Source organism: Acomys russatus, chromosome 21, assembly GCF_903995435.1.
Source record: "Acomys russatus chromosome 21, mAcoRus1.1, whole genome shotgun sequence".
Taxonomy (NCBI): domain Eukaryota; kingdom Metazoa; phylum Chordata; class Mammalia; order Rodentia; family Muridae; genus Acomys; species Acomys russatus.
This window is the reverse complement of record NC_067157.1, coordinates 30,155,822-30,175,871: the sequence shown is the minus strand read 5'-3', so window position 1 is coordinate 30,175,871 and position 20,050 is coordinate 30,155,822. Positions and strand designations below refer to the sequence as shown.

General features: G+C 43.2%; 1 protein-coding gene across 2 annotated transcripts in view; it reads left to right on the top strand.

Annotated features, from left to right (window-relative positions):
* Nucleotides 1–20,050, top strand: part of Stx7 (syntaxin 7) — a 33,830-nt gene that overhangs the window by 6,064 nt on the left and 7,716 nt on the right. For both annotated transcript variants that reach the window (XM_051164155.1, XM_051164156.1), the window contains exons 2-3: nt 16–166; nt 18,700–18,769. In XM_051164155.1, the coding sequence (XP_051020112.1) occupies nt 82–166; nt 18,700–18,769 (155 nt within the window). In that variant the 5' untranslated portion in view covers nt 16–81. The remainder of the gene's footprint in view (nt 1–15; nt 167–18,699; nt 18,770–20,050) is intronic.

The following is a 20,050-nucleotide window of genomic DNA, read 5'->3' as shown; positions in this document are numbered from 1 at the left end:
TTTTATGTTTTTTAGGTGACCCTGAGAAAAACCAGATCGCCTACCTGCATCTGATGAAATCAGCCAGCCAGCCAGCCAGCCATGTCTTACACTCCAGGGATTGGTGGAGACCCTGCCCAGCTGGCACAGCGCATCTCTTCTAATATCCAAAAGATCACACAATGCTGTGAGTTCAGTTTCAGATCAACCCCACTGTTGTTTTCAATTGCTAATTGAACCTGGTGGTAATTCAATAAATATAAAAATAAATAAATAAATCTCCAGCAATTGAGGGAGGAAGGAAGGAAGGAAGGAAGAATGGAGGCACATTTTTCTCAGAATACATCTGAAGAGGTTAAAACTCTTTAGAGTGAGTATAGAGGCAATTCTAATAGAGGAGCAGTGTGCCAGCAAAGGCCCGAGTTGCGTGGCTTCTAGTGAAATAAAGATTTGCAAGTTGGTGTTTATATTTACTCTGAGACCATCTAGTCCTTGAAGTTGAGATCTGTTGGCTTAGTTTTCATAGGTTAAGACCTAGTGAGGACTAGGTAGAGCTCGAAAGATTTATATTTATTAAGAGTAAAATCTGGGGCTGGAGAGATGACTCAGAGGTTAAGAACACTGACTGCTCTTCCAAAGGTCCTGAGTTCAATTCCCAGCAACTACATGGTAGCTCACAACCATCTATAATGTGATCTGATGCCCTCTTCTGACCTGCAGGTGTACATGCCGACAGAGCACTGTATACATAATAATAAATAAATAAATCTTTTAAAAAAAAAAAAAAGAGTAAAATCTGATAGTGCTTAGGGGAACTTTGCACCTACAAATATGTAATATAAAATTATTTTAGTTTTTGCTGTTGTTGCTGTAACAAAATATACAAGGATGGGCAGGTTATAAAGCAATACATTATTTAGTCACATTTTTGGAGGACAAGAACACAACACTAGCATTTTCTTGCTTCTGGTGAGGACCTCTTGGCACAGGACATCACACAGCAGGGAGGGAAGCGGGAGGGTGAGGAGAGGTGGCCACGCTCGCTGCTGTAGTGACCGCCATTGTCATGAAGACCATCCAGCTCTGAGAGACTAGAAACACAGTAATCACCGCTCAGTGGCAGCTCCCTACACGACCACTTTCATGAGGCCTTTTAGTCTGTTGAGAGATAGTATAGAAGATGGGGTAGATCTCCCGCCAACTTGCCTTGCTGCAGAGACAGCAAGCCACCAGATCCAGTGTGGCATTTACTCCTCAGCACATGTCCATGTAAATGCTTATGTGTAGCCACATGCATGCATACAGATTTTGGGTTTTAATTTCACCATCACAGCTAATTCACACACTCCAGAATATTCTAGCCATCTTTCTCTTGGTGCTTTGCCATTAGGACACTGCCAGAACTCTTTGTTTTTATTAATGTAGATCTGGCCTAGAACTTACTCTGAAGACCAGGCTGGCCTTGAACTCACAGAGATCCACCTGCCTCTGCCTCTGGAGTGCTGAGATTAAAGGCGCCATCCTATATGACACCACCATATACGACATTCTTGACTACATGTTAATACTCTTTTATTCGTCAGCCTTACCAACAGCTACCACGCTACTAAAATACAGAACATTTTCAAATGATCTTACCATTTTTTAAAATGTAATCATTATCCTCTCAAAACTATCCTATGCAACTGATTTAAATGAGATGCCAGTGGGCTTTGGAGACAAAGGGAGTAAAGATGATTCTAGAAGGTACTGGTGGCTACTCTGATTTGGAATAATCAGTGTTTTCTTTGGCTACCAGCAGAGGAGCCATGGAATCATGGCAGGCAGTAGAGGGTGGTCCATCAGGACGATTCCAGCTTCTTGTTCTTCTGGCTTCAGACTGCTCTAATCTCTCTGTGGCTCCCTTGCTGCTGGTTCTACACATCACTGACTGGCCTCAGGCAAATGTAATCCCCTGTGTGAAATCGAAGGGAGCTAATCATTCAGTTTACACATCTGGAAAACCCAGACCTTTTGCAAGAAGGGATGCCAAAGCAGACGAAGTCTCCTCGCTCGTATTATGAAATGGTGCTGGGGATCCGGGAGGCTGAGGGATGGCTGTCCCACTCTGGGATTAGAGGAGTAGTAAACGGGAGACAGTTCAAAAGGTACCCAGAGTGCAGACCATGTGCAGCTTGAACCGGAAGGAGGAAAGGACTAGTCTAAATCAGGCCATGCTTGTTCAGAAAGAGATCGGTTGTTCTAGACATATGAGAAGGGGTAGCCTGACCCAGGGTTGAATATGACAGTGTGGACACAGCTTAATTATCACCTATAGCAATTGGCTTCCCCCAGCCATCCCCAACCCTTAAGACAGGACCAGGCTGAGCCTTGTGGTCCAGGCCTACAATTACAGATACTCAGAAGGGCTGGGGCAAGAAGATTGCAAGTTCAAGGCTTGCCTGGGCAACGTAGTGAGACCCTGTCGCCAAAAAAAAAAAAAAAAAAGGGCTAGGCATACAGTTCTATAATAGGGCCCTTAGCTAGGATGTGCATGATTCAATATAATAATTAAAATATTCTTTAATGAAGACAAATCATTAAATCAAGAAAGAGTACAATCTTCAGATATGCAAAGTACTGTATGTCGAGTGTGAATCTGAAACCATATGTTCTGTCCATTGGGCACACCTTATAAGTTTGAAGCTCCTGGGAGTTAGGCCCCAAGCTAAGACAGAGGAGGGGCTTTTGAAAATCCAAATTGCTCAAGGGTGGCTTTGCCTCTCTAGAGTAAGTGTTGTTACTAGAGTGGCTAGAAATAGTGGTCAGTTAATTCCCAGATCATTTATTTAGAAATGTAAATATCAGAAGGATGGTTCAGACTGAGTGACTTTTAATTGGGGCATTATGTTTTGGTTTACTCAACAGTAGTTCTCTGATATAGGTTCAGAGACTGTGAACATAGCTGAAAAAAATACATAAGGTTCTGTCTTCATATAGTTCACAGAGGAGTTGGAAACAGCATGTGGTATAGAGTTAATAAGCAACACAGCCTCCTAAAGGGAAGGCATGTGGAAGCAGGCAGCTGGGCGCGTTGTTGCTTAGATGAGCCCTGGATGTAGGAGGAAGGCCCGACAGAGAGAGAGAGACAGAGACAGAGACAGAGACACAGAGAGAGACAGAGAGAGAGACAGAGAGAGAGACAGAGAGAACTACGGAGGCGAATCACATGGATGAGATCACTAGCAATAAACGTCCCAAAGCAGCCTAGAGCTTGAGTTGCTCAGAAAATAGGGAAACCAAACAAACCTCGTGTCCAAAGCACTGTACTTGAGGCAGGAGTAGCAAGAAGGGGATGAGAGGCGGCCTGAGGAGTTACCTAGGGCTCTGTCTGCACTGTGGGGAGTTTAGACATCACTGTTCAAGGCAGTGACGATCGCTGAAAGCTTGAGAACAGACAGGATCCTCCTCACTTTGAAAAGATCACTCGGTCGCTATGTAGAGAACAGATGTCAGGAGAGTGAGGGCATGTATTGCTCTTTGCAGAGGTCTACTGAGAGAGATTTTTATCAATGGATTAGAGAGGCCTCGTGTGGGTGGGTGGGGCAGAAGAGGAGGAGCCACGCTTTTTGCACAAGAGTACCTGGTTACAAGTATGAAGGGGATGAGAAAAACCATCATCCAGGACTAGTTGGAGGGGGATTTTGTTTCCTTCTAAGTACATGTTTTTATTTATACTAAAGTTCTGGGGAGAAGCGTGATCACTGGTCAAGTAAATTGTGAAATGGCTTTTGGACATCTAAATGGAGATGTCAGACAGTTGAGGACATATGAATTTGGAAATCGGGATCCATATCACAATTTGGAACTTGGGATCATAGCACTAATGGTATTTATGGTATTTAAAACCATGGATCTGAATTAAACTCAAAAGGATTTGGGGAAAAGGACTGGGGAGCTAAAAAACTTTAGAAGTCAGCTGTGATGGGAACGCACAGGCCAGGAGGAGGAAGAGTAGGAGGGGTCAGCGGGTTGATGCCAACCTGAGATTGGTCATGACTTTATGCCTAGCACTTCCGTTTCTAATTTTTGAAGCTCCGTGTCTGATGGAAAGGACATTTAGAGTGAAACTGAGTGGCTGGTAGAAGTCTAGCCTCCCGTTCTGATGAGAGCTGTGTAGAAGCATGTGGAAGTGAAAGGCAGAAGTGTGAAATTTCAGTTCTCCTTCCCCGGACTCTGACAATGCTATTAATACCAGTAGAGCAGCGGAGCAGGGGTCCTCTGCACCGCAGGTAGGCTCTTCCTTTGACACTAACGTTTGCATCTTTTAAGCTGGTGACCTTCCAGATGGCTAGGGTTTACCAATGGGTCCAGGGAAGGTATGGTGAGTAAGGCAGCTAGGAGGTGGGGATCTCACTCAAGCAGAATGCAAAGCTTCCTGGAACTGCAGTGTTCCTGCTAGTCTTGATCAGATAAGTAAAGGCTTACATGAATATTGAGTCTTGCAGATTATTTTATGCCAAAAAAGAAAACAACAACAGTTTTTTTTGATTATTAGAGGAAGTCAAGAATAATGCGTAGCAAGACTATAAATTTGTTTTCTTTCACCAGTACTCTGGCAGTTCTGTTCTGCAAAGCATAGCATAGATGAGCCTTTGCTTTTCCTGAGGTAGTGGGTATTGAATCGAGGGCCTCATGAATGTGAGGGAAGGGCCCCACCACTGAGCTGTGTCTCCAGAATCCTTAGCCCTGAAACAGTATTTTAAAGTTAAGTGGGTTTTGCTGCTAAATAACTTTTTGTTGAAGGGGATCTATGCTGTTATAAATCTGCTCTACTAGTAAACATTTACGCTACGGTAGTGATATAATTTATAGTAAACAAAATATTTAGATAGGTGTTTACACATATATGTAATGGGTATGTGCTACATATTGTAGATGTTTACTTGCATTGAAACAACCTGACCTTTAAATGGCAATTTGAACAGCTAGACCTAACTGGAAGTTTACGGATTTCTTTGTGGCTCCTATAAGGAATGTTAAAGTGATGCAGTGGATATTTTTATCCCTTGGTGTAGGATGTTGATCTTAGCAGAGTTGGTAAGACGTTCATTCCTGCTTCCAGCCCTCCCTACTGTGCCTGTGTGCCATAGGCAGTGCTTTCTGTCCCAGGCCTGATACTGGCATCTAGTCCTTCTTAGCTCAAGCTTTCTGAAAGCTGTTTCCAGCAGGCTGGAGGTTGGTATGCAAATGAGCCTCCTGTCTCAGAGATGCTGAGGGGTCCTTAGTTTCTCAAAGCTTGAAGAAGTTCAAAAGTTGCGTCAGGATATCGGTCATTACATCCTGTCACCCTGTATTTTCCTTGAGACAACTTCTGCCTGTGATGTAGGAGGCCCACAAGCCTTTGTGGGATGACCAGCAAGTACTTTAACATGGGCCATTTATGCTTCTTCCTTAAAGACCTCATAGAAATTGTCTGCAGAAAACGCAGGGAACTTGTGTTGTTGAAGTGCAGAAAAAATACATCGACATCTCCAGCATAACATTTTTACCTTTAGAAGCTGGCATATTTATTACTAAGATGTCTATATGACGAGCGTGCAGCCCAGTGGCTATCCACCACCATATTGTGCAGATCAGGGCACACATACTTACCCTTCCCCCACGTCCGTCAAAGGTTAGCGGGGTCCTGAGTTTTCAGCATCACTAACTAACTTACCTGATTCTCAAGCATCACCGGATAGTTAATAAGTGTTTTATTTTGTGTTGAGCTGCTATGAATCATAGTGTAGACATCTGCTATACAGGATATCTGACATATGACCATCAAAAGGGTTGAGGGCCACTGGCCACTAGGCTAGAGTACCACCAGGATTATGTAGTAGTTTCTGATAATAGAAGGTAGGAGTTGTGGGCGTAGATGTTTCTAGAGTGAGTCAAGCTAAAATTAATTAAATTAAGAATTGAAGAAAGTTGATAAATAGAACTGAGAACAGCTAACTATGAGACAGTATCTGAAGAAAAGTAATTTCCACATATAGTTGTTACAGTTAAGTCTCTGCCGTTAATGGGTAGTTACAAACCCAGGGTCTCACAGACGGCCCTAGTTACCTTCTGTGGAACAAAACAAAAAGTAATGGGTGTGGTAAAGAGATCTGTAAAGGAGTGTGGCTGGCAAGAGCAAAAGAGAAAGGGGAGGTTGAAGAGAGAGTAGCCGGAATGCATCATATACATGGATGAAATTGTCAAAGAATACACTTTGTCAATAAAAAAGAAATTGCATTCTGGCAGTTGAGTAAATATTTTAAAGGAAAAATCTGAGGTGGCTAAAAACTTTCAGAAAGCAAACTCATCAAATGCATTGGTGACAAGGTCATGTTGGCGGTTGGAGAGATGGCTCAGCAGTTAAGGGTTCTGGCTGCTCTTGCCGAGGACCCAGGTTCAACCGCAGCACACACATGGTGACTCACAACCATCTATAATGCCAGTTCCTGGGGGATATGATGCCCTCTTCTGGCCTCCCTGGGCATTACATGTACGTGGTTCACATACATACATGCAGGCAAAATGCTCATGCACACAAAATAAAAAGTAAACATCTCTAAAAGGAAATCAGAATTTGAGTACAGACTTCTGCTAAAGCTTGCATAGTAATATCTTTTGGAATGTGCCAAGTGAATGCTTGAGCCTTTGCTAGATGTAAATGGTAGGCTATAGAAACATGTTTTCTGTTGTATCATATGTTTCCTTTTTTTTAATCATATGTCTCCCATAGATTCAATTAAATGTAATCTTGATTAGAATTTTAAAAGAACCATGATGTCTCTGTGCTGTTCAGTAACTGTTCTTACTTTGCATGGTCTGTTCTTGTTAAGAAGAATCTCTGTTTAGCTCCTGAGCCCATAAGGCTTTTAGGACTCTAAATGAAGTAAGACTTTTCTATAAAAAAAAATAGGTGGGTGTGGATCCAGGAGGAATTTCAGGAGGAGTTGGGAGTGAGTCTAGTCAAAGTACATTGTCTGAAATCCTCAAAGAATTAATAAAAACATTTTTAAAGTATGGGTCACCTGTTGTTCTTGGAGGAAACGTGTTCCGGTCTATTGAAAAGATGCTTATTTTTACTACTTAACCCATGCCTGCACAAAAGGGAAGCTCGAATCTTGACTTTTCTTTTTGGAGGCAGAGCACACTTTTCTGTAAAAAGAGCTCCAGTCCTCAGAAGTAGGTAGATTTGCTGGAATCCTGTGTTTACTCAGAAATGGGGAGTGATTTTTCTCCAGTGGTCTTTGGTGGACTGAGAAGGTGGCTAGTGGAGGAACAGGAGTAGAAAACTCGTCCCCTCCCTCCTCCTATGTGGTCACAACATTTGAAAATAGGTGGCTGGGATTATTCCCTCCTCCGCCCCTTGCATGTCAGTAGTTTTGGTGCTGTAATTTTCTGCCACCCAGGTTGTTGACACAATACAGAGATATGTAGGAGCAGATGTCTTAACCACGGGACTCTCAGTGACTGTGCCTCACCTGAGGGCCTTTGTGCTTGCTTTTCTTTCAGATACCTCTGTTGGGACATACCAGCACTCTCAGTACATTTCCTTAGTGATTTGACCTGTCGTATTTGACCTGTCCTCTAATCATTTCCTTATAGGCTTGCTTTGTTTTTATAATGTCTATTACCAGAAAAATCAAAGTATAATTACTATTTTTCCCTTGTATTCTCCCAATAAAATGTTAGTCTTTAAGAGAAAGGTTTTAGTATCTTAGCCACCAAAGTACTTATACAATTTTAAAAAAACCAAGGTTATTATATATATATATATATATATATATATATATATATATATATATATATATATATATATAGCTATTTACTTTTTCTCCTCTATCTGCTAGCTTCATGTCTTTCATTGTTGGATGTTGCATCCATCTTTTAATGATTCTTTATCCATGGAAATTTTATCCCAGGATTAAATGCATGTTTATGAGTTGGGGATTTTAACATCTATAGTTTCCAGTGATCTACAAAGGTAAAGTGAGATGCTGCCCATATGATCAGTGTCCCCATGTGTACATATTGTGCTACATTTATTCAAGTAATTGCAGTTACTTCAGCTTTATTTACCATGAACATAATCTATGCCCAGTGACTGACTGGATGACAGCGCTTCCCTTTTATGAGATTACAGTTTGTGGTCAGTTGTGCAATGGCGCCGTGTGTGTTTGCTTGGCTAGTGTTTCTCTCCTGGAATTATTTTGACAGCACTTCCTCCTCACCTCTTTGATTTCTTTATTGGAACTGTTTCCTTGTCTGTTCTGCAGCAATACCTGAGCAGCACTTCTCATGATAGAGTCATTGCCTTTTATGTGTATACCAAGCAGGTTTTTTTTTTTTTTTCTTACAGTAGTTGCTACCATTTGGTGCTCAGGAAAAGTCCACACAGGACATGGACAGTGTCCTGCTTTGCTGTGTTCATGTCCCTAGTCTTCCACTCATGGTATAGTTAGCATGGTCACTGAAGAAGCCATGGCTAGGGTAATGAATTACTAATGTGAGTTGTGACCACTTACTTCTGTAGGGTAGATTTACCTTCAGCCCCTTTGAAGTCATAGAAGACAGCCGCAGACATCACCAAGAGCAGCTTGTGGTGAACCATTGTTCTCCTGCTCAGCAATGTGGAAGCATTTAATAAAGTGCCCCTGAGGCCTGCTCACTGGGGAAGCTCGGAGGCCTGCCTTGCTGCTCGTCATGTGTGGGAAGCAGGCTGGTCTGCACACATCTGGTGATTTTAGTTATATCGTCCTTCTGGCGTGTATCTAAGCCCATTTGGTGTTGTGTGTGTGCGTGTTTGTTTGTTTTCTGGGGGTGCATCTTGCTCTGTGGCTCCTGTTGGTAATACATCAGCTTCCAGAATGCTGAGGTTATAACATATGCAGTCCTGTCTGCAGTCTTAATCTAGTATTTTAGTTTCATGTGTGTGTGTGTGTGTGTGTGTGTGTGTGTGTGTGTGTGTGTGTCTTTAAGTACATAAGTACAAGCACATGTCCCCTGTGTAGAGGTCAAAGGGCAACCTCAGGACTCAGTCCTTGCCTTCTGACTCACTTGGGACAGGGTGTTTTTGCTGTGTTGCATAAACCAGGTTGGCTGTCCAGTGGAGCCTCCTGCCTCAGCCTTCACCGTTCCATGGGAGCCCTGGGAATATAGACACATGCAGCCGTGCTTGCTCTCCATGTGTTCTAAGGTCTTAAATTCAGCATTTCAAGCTTGCCTGGCAAACATTTTACCCATTGAACCATCTACCTAACCTTAACCTAAAAATTTAGAGCACTGGTTTGTTTTTTTCTTTTTAATTGCGTATGCTGTGCCTCAAAATAAGCATTGTGTGTTTTTAAATGATCTTATCACATTTTACCAACCAGTCTATCAGATGAGAAAGTTTAGTTTTGGAGTACATGTGACTTAAAGTCACTTGCTCAAGTTCATACTGTGGGGAGGTTTGTGTTGGATTTCGGGACACTCTGCATATTTAAGATCAAGTTCGTGTTGTATTGTTCCAGAGTATAACTTGTGTGTTTGTAAAACTTGTCCCTGTTTATGGAGCATCTATGGTGTGATGGGCAGTCTGCATGCTAGAGGTCTATCAGGGAGTAAAACAGATGTTTGCATCTGTTGAGTGAACCTTTAGCGATAAACTAATAAGGTAAAGACATGAGTTAAAAAGAAAGATCAAGTGATTTGAACGATATCAATAACAAAAGTGTACTATGTGCTGGAGGGACACTGCACGGATCTTGCAGGAGGGTACCTGGGGACCAAGCAGGCTTGCCAAGGAGTTAATGGTTGAGCTGGTACTTGAACTCATTGCTGAGGCAATTTGCAGAAGGCATCTTGCTGTACCCAGGAATGCTTTGAATGGGGAAAGCTGTTCAGGTGGCAGCTCCCCTGGGGTCTTAGAGGCGGAGCGAGTGCTAGGTTAGATCTGCCTCTCAGGCCAGTGTAAAGCCCTTTCCCATGGGTGATGTGCCTGGCATGGCCCTAGGGTTGTGGAGGAGACACAGTGTGTGACATACTCTTGGAGCGTGAACTCGTGGTCCAAGGGTGGAGGATCACTTTGAGGAGCAATGGAAGGATCAGCTGCTTGTGTATTGAAATCAGCAGGAATTAAGACAGGAATCTGGGCGAGCAAGATAAGAGTGAGCCAAGAGCTACAGCTATCACAAGAGGCAAGTGTGGCTGAGAAGCCAGAATATCTAAAACAGGCCTGGACAGAGGAGATGGGTTTTGGCACTTGCTGCATACCAGTTCTTTCTGGTACTTCAGAGTTCACAATTTGCCCTTTCTTTTCTTTCCAGAGTGATTCTACTTTTAGCCTCCTTTTGTTTGTTTGTGAAGTGTGTGTGTGTGTGTGTCTTACTTTTAATTTGATCACTTTACATCCCGATTGTAGCCCCCTGCCTCATCACCTCCTGATCCCACTCTCCCTTCCTCATACCCTTTCCCTCCCTCCCCTAGTCCTCAGAAAGGAGAGCCCTACTCCACTAACATCTGACCTCAGCCTATCAAGTCTCATCTGCCTGGATCCTCTCTCTCTGTGGCCTGGCAAGGCCGCCCCACCAGGGGGATGTGATCAATGTGTGGGGGACAGAGCCCATGTCAGAAGTAGCCCCTACTCCCCATCTTATGGGACCCACAATGAGACTGTGCTGCCTATCGACTACATCTGAGCAGAGGGTCTAGGTCCTCATCATGCATGGTCCTTGGTTGGTGCACCAGTCTCTGCAGTGCCACCCCACCTACCCCAGGATTTGTTGGCTCCATTGATCTCCTTGTGGAGCTCCTGACCCCTCCAGGTCCCTCTATTCCCCAACTCTTCCATAAGACTCCCTGTGCTCCACCCAGGAGTTTGTTTGTGGGTCTCAGCATCTGCTTGGATCTCCTGCTGGGTGGAGTCTTTCAGAGGACCTCTATGGTAGGCTCCCTTCCTGTTCCTTCTCTTCAACTGCTTCCAGTGTCTAGTCTATTTGTCCTTCTGAATGAGAATTAAAAAGTCTCACTACAGACCTCCTTGTTATTTAGTTTCTTTAGTTCTGTGCTAAATGGCTAATATCTACTTATAAGTAAGTACATACCATGTGTGTCTTTCTGGATCTGGCTTACCTCACTCAGGATGATCATTTCTAGTTTCATCCATTTGCCTGAAATTTCCAAGATTTCCTTGTTTTTAGTAGCTGAGAAGTATTCCAAACCCCTTTAGTGGCTACTCTCTGGCTAGCTATTCTATTCTTTTGTGACCTTCCTTTCCACATTTTCAGATCTTCTTTTGTGTGGTTGCCATTCTGTGGGAGCACTTTGATTCTCAGGGCGGGAGATGGATGTGTGGAAAAGAAAGTGACCATTTTCCTGGCTCAAGGACTCCTTTTCCCTGTGTCCCCCACCCCTGCCCCTGGAGGCGATGATCCCTTCCTTCGGTCCCTCACAGGATTGTGTTGGCATTGGAGGGTGGTTCCTAAGTCTTGATCACTCTATCATACTAGGGTCCAAGATACACAGCCACCTCTTTCCAAGCTGTTCCTCTCCTTGTAGAGGATGGTTAGCCTTCCATTTTGAGTTCAAACCTTCCTCTACCTACCCGCCTTGGCAGCCTGCCCAGTACTTTCCTGCCCAGCACTAGCCAGTGGGTCTGGATCTCTCTCTTTCTTCTCTCTTCCTCTTTCAGGTTGAAACTTAATTATATTGCTTATAGACCTTGAACACATAGTCTAAAGATCATTGTATACAATCTTTTTTTTTTTTTAATAGTGGTACAGGAAAAAAATTTCATAGCATGCATTTTTCTGCTTGTGTCGCTATGTAGGTGCTCAAGAGTTTTTTTAATTGGTTGCTTGTTTTGTTTTGTTTTGTTTTGGATGCTGGGTTAGGCATGCTCCATTGAGAGTGAAGTTCCGTGAGTGACAGCCAGCAGCTCCATACTTGACTCCTGAATTTTCTGTGGTTACCTGCCTGGTAGCCGCTTTATTTTTGTTCCTTTGGCCTATGGCTACACAACCTTAAGTTGATTTTAATACTTCTGAAAATGTAAATCATACAGGTTCCCCACCCCTACCCCACACAGATGTTCCATGCGTCCAGATAGGCGGAGGGAAGGAGGGAAAAGGCTCAGCATCAAGCTTCTACTGCATTCCCAAAGGAGGCAGATGCGCGTCCTTAGTAACTTAGGGGCACCTGAGTGGTGTCTTGGCAGCAAGCACAGATCAGAAGTTGGGATGGAAGGAAGGGTTTGGAAAGCATTGCCATATATGCTTGAGGTGACACAGCTTGTTCTTGGCTGCTTTCAGATAGAATGGCTTGGCCACCCACCATGAGTGTGAGAGAGAAGGAAGCTGGGGATATCATGAGCAGTCAGATATCAGGGACCCTGGGGTGTAGGGCATCCCCACAGCCCTGTCCCACTCTGGTGGCTTCTTAGGCACTTCCACTCTGCAGAGGCCAGGACCTCACAAGACAACTCTGCAATCCACCCAAGTGCAGAGTGGCTCAGCAGTGCGTGTGTTAAAACGGGAACACAAAAACAGGAAGGCACACAGGGCATCCTTGCTGAGAGGTGCAGTCAGCCATGCACCCCTCACCTGGAAATCCACCTTAAGAGAACATCTGTTTCTGCACTTTAGTATCAAGAACAGTGTTGCCCTCTCCTAATCTGCTGCAGCAGTAAACTGCCCATATTTTATTTCTTTGATGTCTTCAGGGATTCTGAGCTCACTGGGCAGCAGAGTGTCAGCAGCTAGGGACTGGGCCTCTGGAGGCAACACCCCCCCCCCCCTCCATTCTGCCAGAAAATGGCCTGCACAGTTTGCTCAGGGCTTGAAACCTCCCAGAAGATAAGCTCCTTTCTGCTGAAGTCACAAGACAGGACAGTACAAGAGATAAAACACTTTGCAAAGAGGCCATTGTATTTCAAGCCGCTGTTGTTTTTATTTTTGTTTTTTTTCTACCTGAAATTAGAGCACAGTTTTATTGATATTAAATAGGCCAAGTTCCTTTGACATTTTCTCTTAAAACCTTTTTTGTGTTGATGACTTACACATTTTCACCTGCTAACAGGGCTTTCGTGAGCTGTCCCTGCTCCCTGCACCACACGCTCCACAACAGACCTGCGTTTCAGCTCTCAAACTTACTGGTACAGAAAGGCCTTGCATTCTTAGAAAGGAGATCTAAGGTGCTTCCAATTGTCCTGTGCATTTCCTTCTCATGTCCCTAACCACCCTGTAACACAGGCAGGACTGACAGATGAGGGATGCTTCAAGTCTTTTAACATTTAAACCTTCTCTGGCTCTGTGTCAATCATGTCACTAGCATGCAGCTGCTGGGTACCTGCCACTGTCAGGTACTAGCTGTCTCCTAATTAAGACGTAACTCTCATGTGGTGTCTTTATCATTACCTCTTAATTCTGCAGTATATTCTAGATTATCTGTCTTAGATAAGGTAACTAGTGCTATGATGAAACACCATGCCCGAAAGCAACTTAGGGGAGGGAAGAGTGTTATTTGACTTACATATCCTCAGTTGCAGCCCCTTGAGGGAAGCCAAACCAGGCAGAGACCTGGAGGCAGGAGCTGATGCAGAGGCCGTGGAGGTGGTGCAGGCTACTGGCTTGCTCCTTGTGACTTGCTCAGCCTGCTTTCCTATGGAGCCCAGGTGCACCAGCCCAGGGGTGGCACCACCCACGATGGGCCAGGCCTTCCAACATTAAATACTATTTTTAAAAATGCACTGTATTTTTGCCTACAGTCTTATCTTAGGGAGGCATTTTCTCAATTCAGAGTCCCTCCTCCCAAATGGTTCTAGCTTGTGTCAAGTTGACAGAAAATTAGCGAAGACATCCCTGCTGCCGAATTCTTCTCAAGCTTGAGTGACAATGGTTAATAAGGATGTTCTTACTGCGATGTTCACACTGTCTCTGGTACGAGCCACTTCCCCATAAGTTAATGACAACTGGGAATGAGGTGGTTTCTGCGCAAGAGACTGCCAAGCAGCTGTGGCTGGAGTGATGAGGTAAATGTGCACTCAGCAGCAGGAAGTGGAGTCACATTTCCAGGCCAGGCTGACTCAGGTGTTCTTGCTGGTGACCTTTCCCCCGGAGTGCACTGACCTCTTTGTCCTCTGTGTAAGGAGTGTAAGACTGAATGGGGTGTCAGGGTCTCACCGCTCATTTCATCTCTGACTTGTTGCCACTCTGTTACTCGGGATTCAGTGATGGTGACCCATCTCTTCTGAAAGGCGGTGGTGAATTCTGCTTTTGGCTGTTTGGAGGAGTTCTGGAAGGTGCTCTCTGTGGGTTAGGGCAGTTTCTGTGGTCCCCAACAGCCTGGCTCACTCGCTTGTCAAACATTTGCAAGAACTCCACATCCCCCAGCCTGCAACTCTCCCCCATCCGATGGATGCACCTGAAATTTAAGGACTAAAAGTTTTTACTCATAAAGCATTTTTCTTATTCCTAATCCACTAGAGGGCAGCACACACTCTTACTTAGAAGGACTTGTTTTTGATGAAAGAATAAAGCACATTTGGGGTGGTTGTATTGGAGATAGTGTTATATTTCTGATATAAAAAATGTAGTATATTCCATAAATCCCCTTCCTGGAATGGAGTAATAGTGCAAACAGTACAAAGTGGCAGATAATGGCAAAAGTAATTTATTTCAGTCTTATAGAAACCTGGATTTACACTTTTCACTGTGTGGTAAATTAGAAATTTCTAGAGTCCTTTATTCCAGTTGAAATAGACTTTGAGTATGCTGTAAGCTCAGAACGCCCCTAGACTATAAACAGAAGTGGCACCATCTAGAGATGGGGAGAATTAACAGTTTTTCCAGGTCACTAGCCTGCTTGCCATTCCCTGGTCAGCCAAGTTGAGCCAAAGCAATCCCATCAGCCAGTTCTCCCAGAGAAAACAACCCACAGGGTCACAAAATAACTGTGGATACAAAGAAGTCCACCAGTGATACAGAGTAACTGGAATCCAGCTTGTAAATGAGTGTAGCAGATGAGAGGATAATCTGCTCCACCTTCTCCTCCCTAGCACTAGTAACACGGTTGCTGAAAAGTTTAGGTGTTCATCTTGACACCCAGGCATCCGCTGTGGAAAATTTGCAACATTGTTAAGTATTTATGCTAGGGCAACTTAGTAACATAAGGAGTTCTTAGTGCACTCAGGGCTGCGTGGAGCTTTTGAATACAGAATTTAGTAATATTTAATAATTCAGGACAGGGATGAGACCGTATTCTCACTAAAGCATCAAATAGCAAACGTTCTTGACTTGGCAGGTAATGCACGAGTTCCGACAAATTCTCCACTTTGTTTTGTGTGTGTGTGTGTGTGTGTGTTTACTCTTTATATTTAATATACCTCTTAGCTTGGAAAACTGTAAAAAACAAACAAACAAACAAACAAACAAACAAAAAAAAACAGATCCAGGGCTCATGGGGCCATTTGATGACCTTGGTACAGAGGAGCAGTGATAGCAATCTGTAAAATGATGTCTCTAGAATGTTGTTAGGTCATAGCACCTCAGCGACCAAAAGCGACCAGGCCAGTTTCCCCTGCATATCATCCCCTACTTGGCACAGTGGGTCCATACAGCCCCACTCAGCTCCTTTGTCTTGCTTCTGCAAATTAGGCACACTCGGCTTTTGACTCTTGTGCATTGGTCAGACACTTAAACCATGAAATCACCGTTTTCAATAATTCTATCATGCCGAAAAAAATATCATTTTGAAAGCCAGGAAGCCACTATTTTAATCCCAGCACCTTTACTAAACAGATACAGTGTCTTGGGCAACAGTTACTCTCTGTGGCTGACACCATCTTTGTACAATAGGACTGACTCAATAGCTTACATATGTTTTCTAATGGGTGTGGTAATTTCTGGTTTATGTTTCCGTGGGTCTTTATCCAGTAGTCGATAATTTGGTTGATCTTCGGGTATACACCTACTCAAGTCAAAGAACCTTGCAGAATTGCTGTTCATGTTCAGGGCTCCCCACTGTGTGTGACCCATAGTGGATAGCTAGTAATTATTAAATGAATGGATTCATTACAATTGAGCACTTAGCAATTTTAAACTCATCTCCTAGTTTTGCTTTACATTTTAGAAGTGCATGTGGTTTCTTAGATAAGTTTTGGTCTCTTTAGTGCTTTTCTTAAAAAATAATTATGCTATAAAAATATATATTGAGTGTCGACGGTATGGTAAATCCTGCCAATACAGAAATGGATAAAACATACTTCAGGCCCTTGCCTGTGAAGAACTTACTTCGTACTTGTAGGCGATTTGGTCACTTCACTCTGCTTCTAAATATGGGGTTAGATGTCTGAGTCTCCATGTTAGAGGTTGCTTTTCTTTTTCTTATTATTCCAAACCAATAGAGATGTCACCCCATTGGCGATTTGGGGGTTGTCCTCCAGAAGAGCACAGATATTTCAGGTTCCGGTTTGAAGCTCTTTTGCAGCATTTGTTTCTGTGTCTCATCTCACACTTCTTTCCTTCTCTGGGCTGGATGCTGTGAGTGTCCATGGCTCCCTCCATCTGCACGCATGCACTCCTCGAGCAAATGCGTCCTCTACGACAGTGGCGTAGTTCTTAATCATTCCTTCAGAGTGGAAGAGGATTGGTCCCCAAATTATCTGACTTGTGATGAATTTATCTGTCCGTAGAAATTGGTTCTCTGGTGCTACTTTGTGTTGATTGTAGTGTGACCAAGTAAAAAAAAAAAATACCAGCATAATGAGACTTTTGAGTGTTGGGCCAGATGTAAATATCCGTTATGCTTCTTTCCTTTTGTTTCCACAATAAGCATGCTTTCCTTTTTCTCTTTCTTTCTTTCTTCTTTCCTTTCTTTTTTTAAACTACATGAGCTTTAAAAAGAAGCAGTGATGTGGCATACTGCTTCTGTCTCTCATACAGCTGGAAACACATTCATTCTTTCCTCAGAGGAGCTGAAGTAAGACCTCTTCTGCCCCGTGCCCAGTGCAGTTTCCAGTGTGTCATTTCTGGCTGGCCACTCCTCCCTTCCACTGGGACTGAATGACAGCATTTCTCAGACTGAAGACCAGAGTCTTAAGTATAACCTGTACACGGCACACCCCACATATAACCGTGGAGAAAACGGACAGGGAAAGAGGCAAATAGTTAAAATACAGTTCTCAGCTGCTTATGGCAGGCCAGCTGTCCCCATGACCCTTTGGGGGAGTGCACAGAAAGCACTCTTGTCCTTTTACACAACCTTGATCCTAAAGGTGCTTATGGCAGACTTACTAAAGACGAGGTAGCCAAGGAGGGCTGAAGCTATATCTTGGTGACTGTGATAGAGTTACATTTCTGCCATGGTAAAGCTACAAGGTGATCTTGTAAATGTGTGATCAGGGAGAAAGTGGTATAGTTAAGCAGCCAGCAACACAGCTGCGGGGTCAGTAACGGCAGCACCAGCCAGGACTAACAGCTTACAGCCCTTCAAAGGTCAACAGCTAGCAAAGCATAAGTCAGAGATGGGCAGAGGTGGCTTTGGCGTTCAGTGACTGGTGGGTAGTCCATGGACAGAGCATGGTCATCAACCTGGCTGGACCAGGGGACATGCAGAGTGTGTTTAGGCCCCCCGCATTAGCTGCTGATAACCTGGAAAAGTAACTGGTCTTAACAGTTAGCCCAGCCGTTGTACAGTTTCTGCCATAGCTCTGTAGAAACTCTAGACACGGAAGTTCAAATGGCTGTTCCTCTCTCACTCCTTAATTTCTTATTTTTCTGAATTCTCCTTAATAAGGTGAGTTTCCCCTTTGCATACTCCTAGGAGTGTCTGTATCTTTAAATCTTCACTGGAATAAGAACAGAACAATCTTTGGTGAACACGAGTATTTGGACACCTAGGTCCTTGGGTCACACACTACTGGGCTGTGAAAGGTCACGTCACACACAAAACTGCTCTACAACATTGACATTTCCCCAGCTTCAGGCCAGCTATCTTGTAGATTATCCCATGGTCTAGATTGGCCCAATTTCTTCCTCATGATTTAAACTCATGGGTTAAACATTCTGGCAAGAAAAATATGTAAGGACTGATGCAGCTTTCTCATCACATCTTGCATATGTTTCATAAAGGCCGTTTTGTCCCATGTTGGTGCTGACTTTGAGTTTATGTTTTGAACAATAAATTTATCAATGGGAAGGTTGTCTCTTAAGCATTCATTGCCTCTCAGGGATAGCTGAGACTTGTGTAAATGTCTTGTGATTTTAACCTACTTCATCTATAGCAGCTATTACACAGATGACTGAAAACAATTTTTCTAATTTTGTTAGATATTTCTCATTTAAAGCTGTAATATTTGCTTTGTATTAAGAAAATATATAATTGCCACAATTATTTAGTGCTCCGTAATTTTTATGTCAGTAGATTCAAGTAAATTTTACATGTTCTACTTCCAATGCAGTCTTTGTAGCATAGGAAAGAGATTGCCATTTTGGGTCACGAGCATGGGTTCACAGGTCAATCTTCCCACTCAATTTGCTCTTGCTGTTGCTGTTACTGACTAGACATAAATAAACCATTTACTTTTTTCCCCCAGTTATTGTTATCCGTCATTATGGCACTGTTTTTGTATCTTTTAGTCTTTTAATCACATAATTGCTTCTAATGTAGTATTCTGTGTGGCTGTAATTTTTGTAACAAATATTCATTAATTTCCTATTATGATAGCCGTGGAAATACAAAGGGCTCTGAATCAGCTCGGAACGCCTCAAGATTCACCGGAATTGAGGCAACAGCTGTAAGTATTTTGTTTTGTTTTGTTTTTAAGACAGAGCAAAGAGTACCTATTTTATGCTGCATTTGTAGTAGCATTTTAATTGGAGAACTGATGGGAAATTAAAAGGTATCTCTGGATCAGAGCCAAGCTTCTATGTAACTTGCCTCATCCAGTGTAGACAGGTGCTTTTTCTCCTTTAAGGAGTGGGCTTACCATGGGAAACCTAATATTTATTTATTTATTTTACATTTCAATTAATTTTAAAATGGGTTTTCAGTAGCTTTTGAAAATCTAGACTCAGAGATTCACACACACACGCACACACACACACACACACACACACACATAATTTCTCACCTTTTTATTGGTTTATATCCAGTATATGTTCAGTTCTACGAATTGTCCCCCTCAAACAAAACAAAACTAAAACAGAAAACCCAGCTTCAGGTGGACTGACTTAACCCAATGTGAACTTCAGAAAGCAAGCGCCAGCTTCTTAGCTTCTATGCAAAACAAAGCAATGGCTACATGGGTGCTCATGACTGTAAGCCCAATTCTCCAGACACTGAGGCAGGGGCATTGCTGAGAGGTAGAGTAAGTTCCAGACCAGCCTGGGCTACGCAGTTGAGCCTCTGTCCCAAAACTTCCAGGCAGGCAGGCACGCACACACACATGCGCACGCACATTCACTCACGCTACAAAAAGATATAGCATAGAAACTCATGTTTTTCAGAAGTACCATTTGAAGTATTTGACATTGTCTGTAGTTTACATTTTATTTGTCTGCAATAAAATAGATGCCAGGGTACATCATAGTTAATGCACCACTGTCACTCACCGAAATGAAGTGCATAACGGATAGTGACATTATTTTGGTAGCTTCAGCTCTGGAAATTCTGAACCTGTAGACATGACCATGCTGGTTCCCTTTTGGGAGTTAGAGAAGCTTGTCGAAGCAAGGGCATCTGCTGTCTAGCTCTGTGAGCTGCATATCATCTACCCTTTCCAGCAGAATGCAGGCATCTGCATCTGGGCATCATTTTACTGTGAGCCCCATGGCTGCTCATGTGTGCAGTAAGGGGCGTAGAGTGGCGGCCTGGTGTCATTCCTAAGCAGTCCTCTAAGGCAAGATTATATTGTTGAACATCAAGGTTTTTTTTTTTTTTCATTAAAATTCGTACTTTTTTTTTCTTTATAAGATATCAAGGAGAATACAGGTATAGGTACAATCTACTCCTTTCATGGTATTCAGATCTATTCATAAGGAAGCCCTGTTAGACTTTCCACATCAGGGTTAACTAT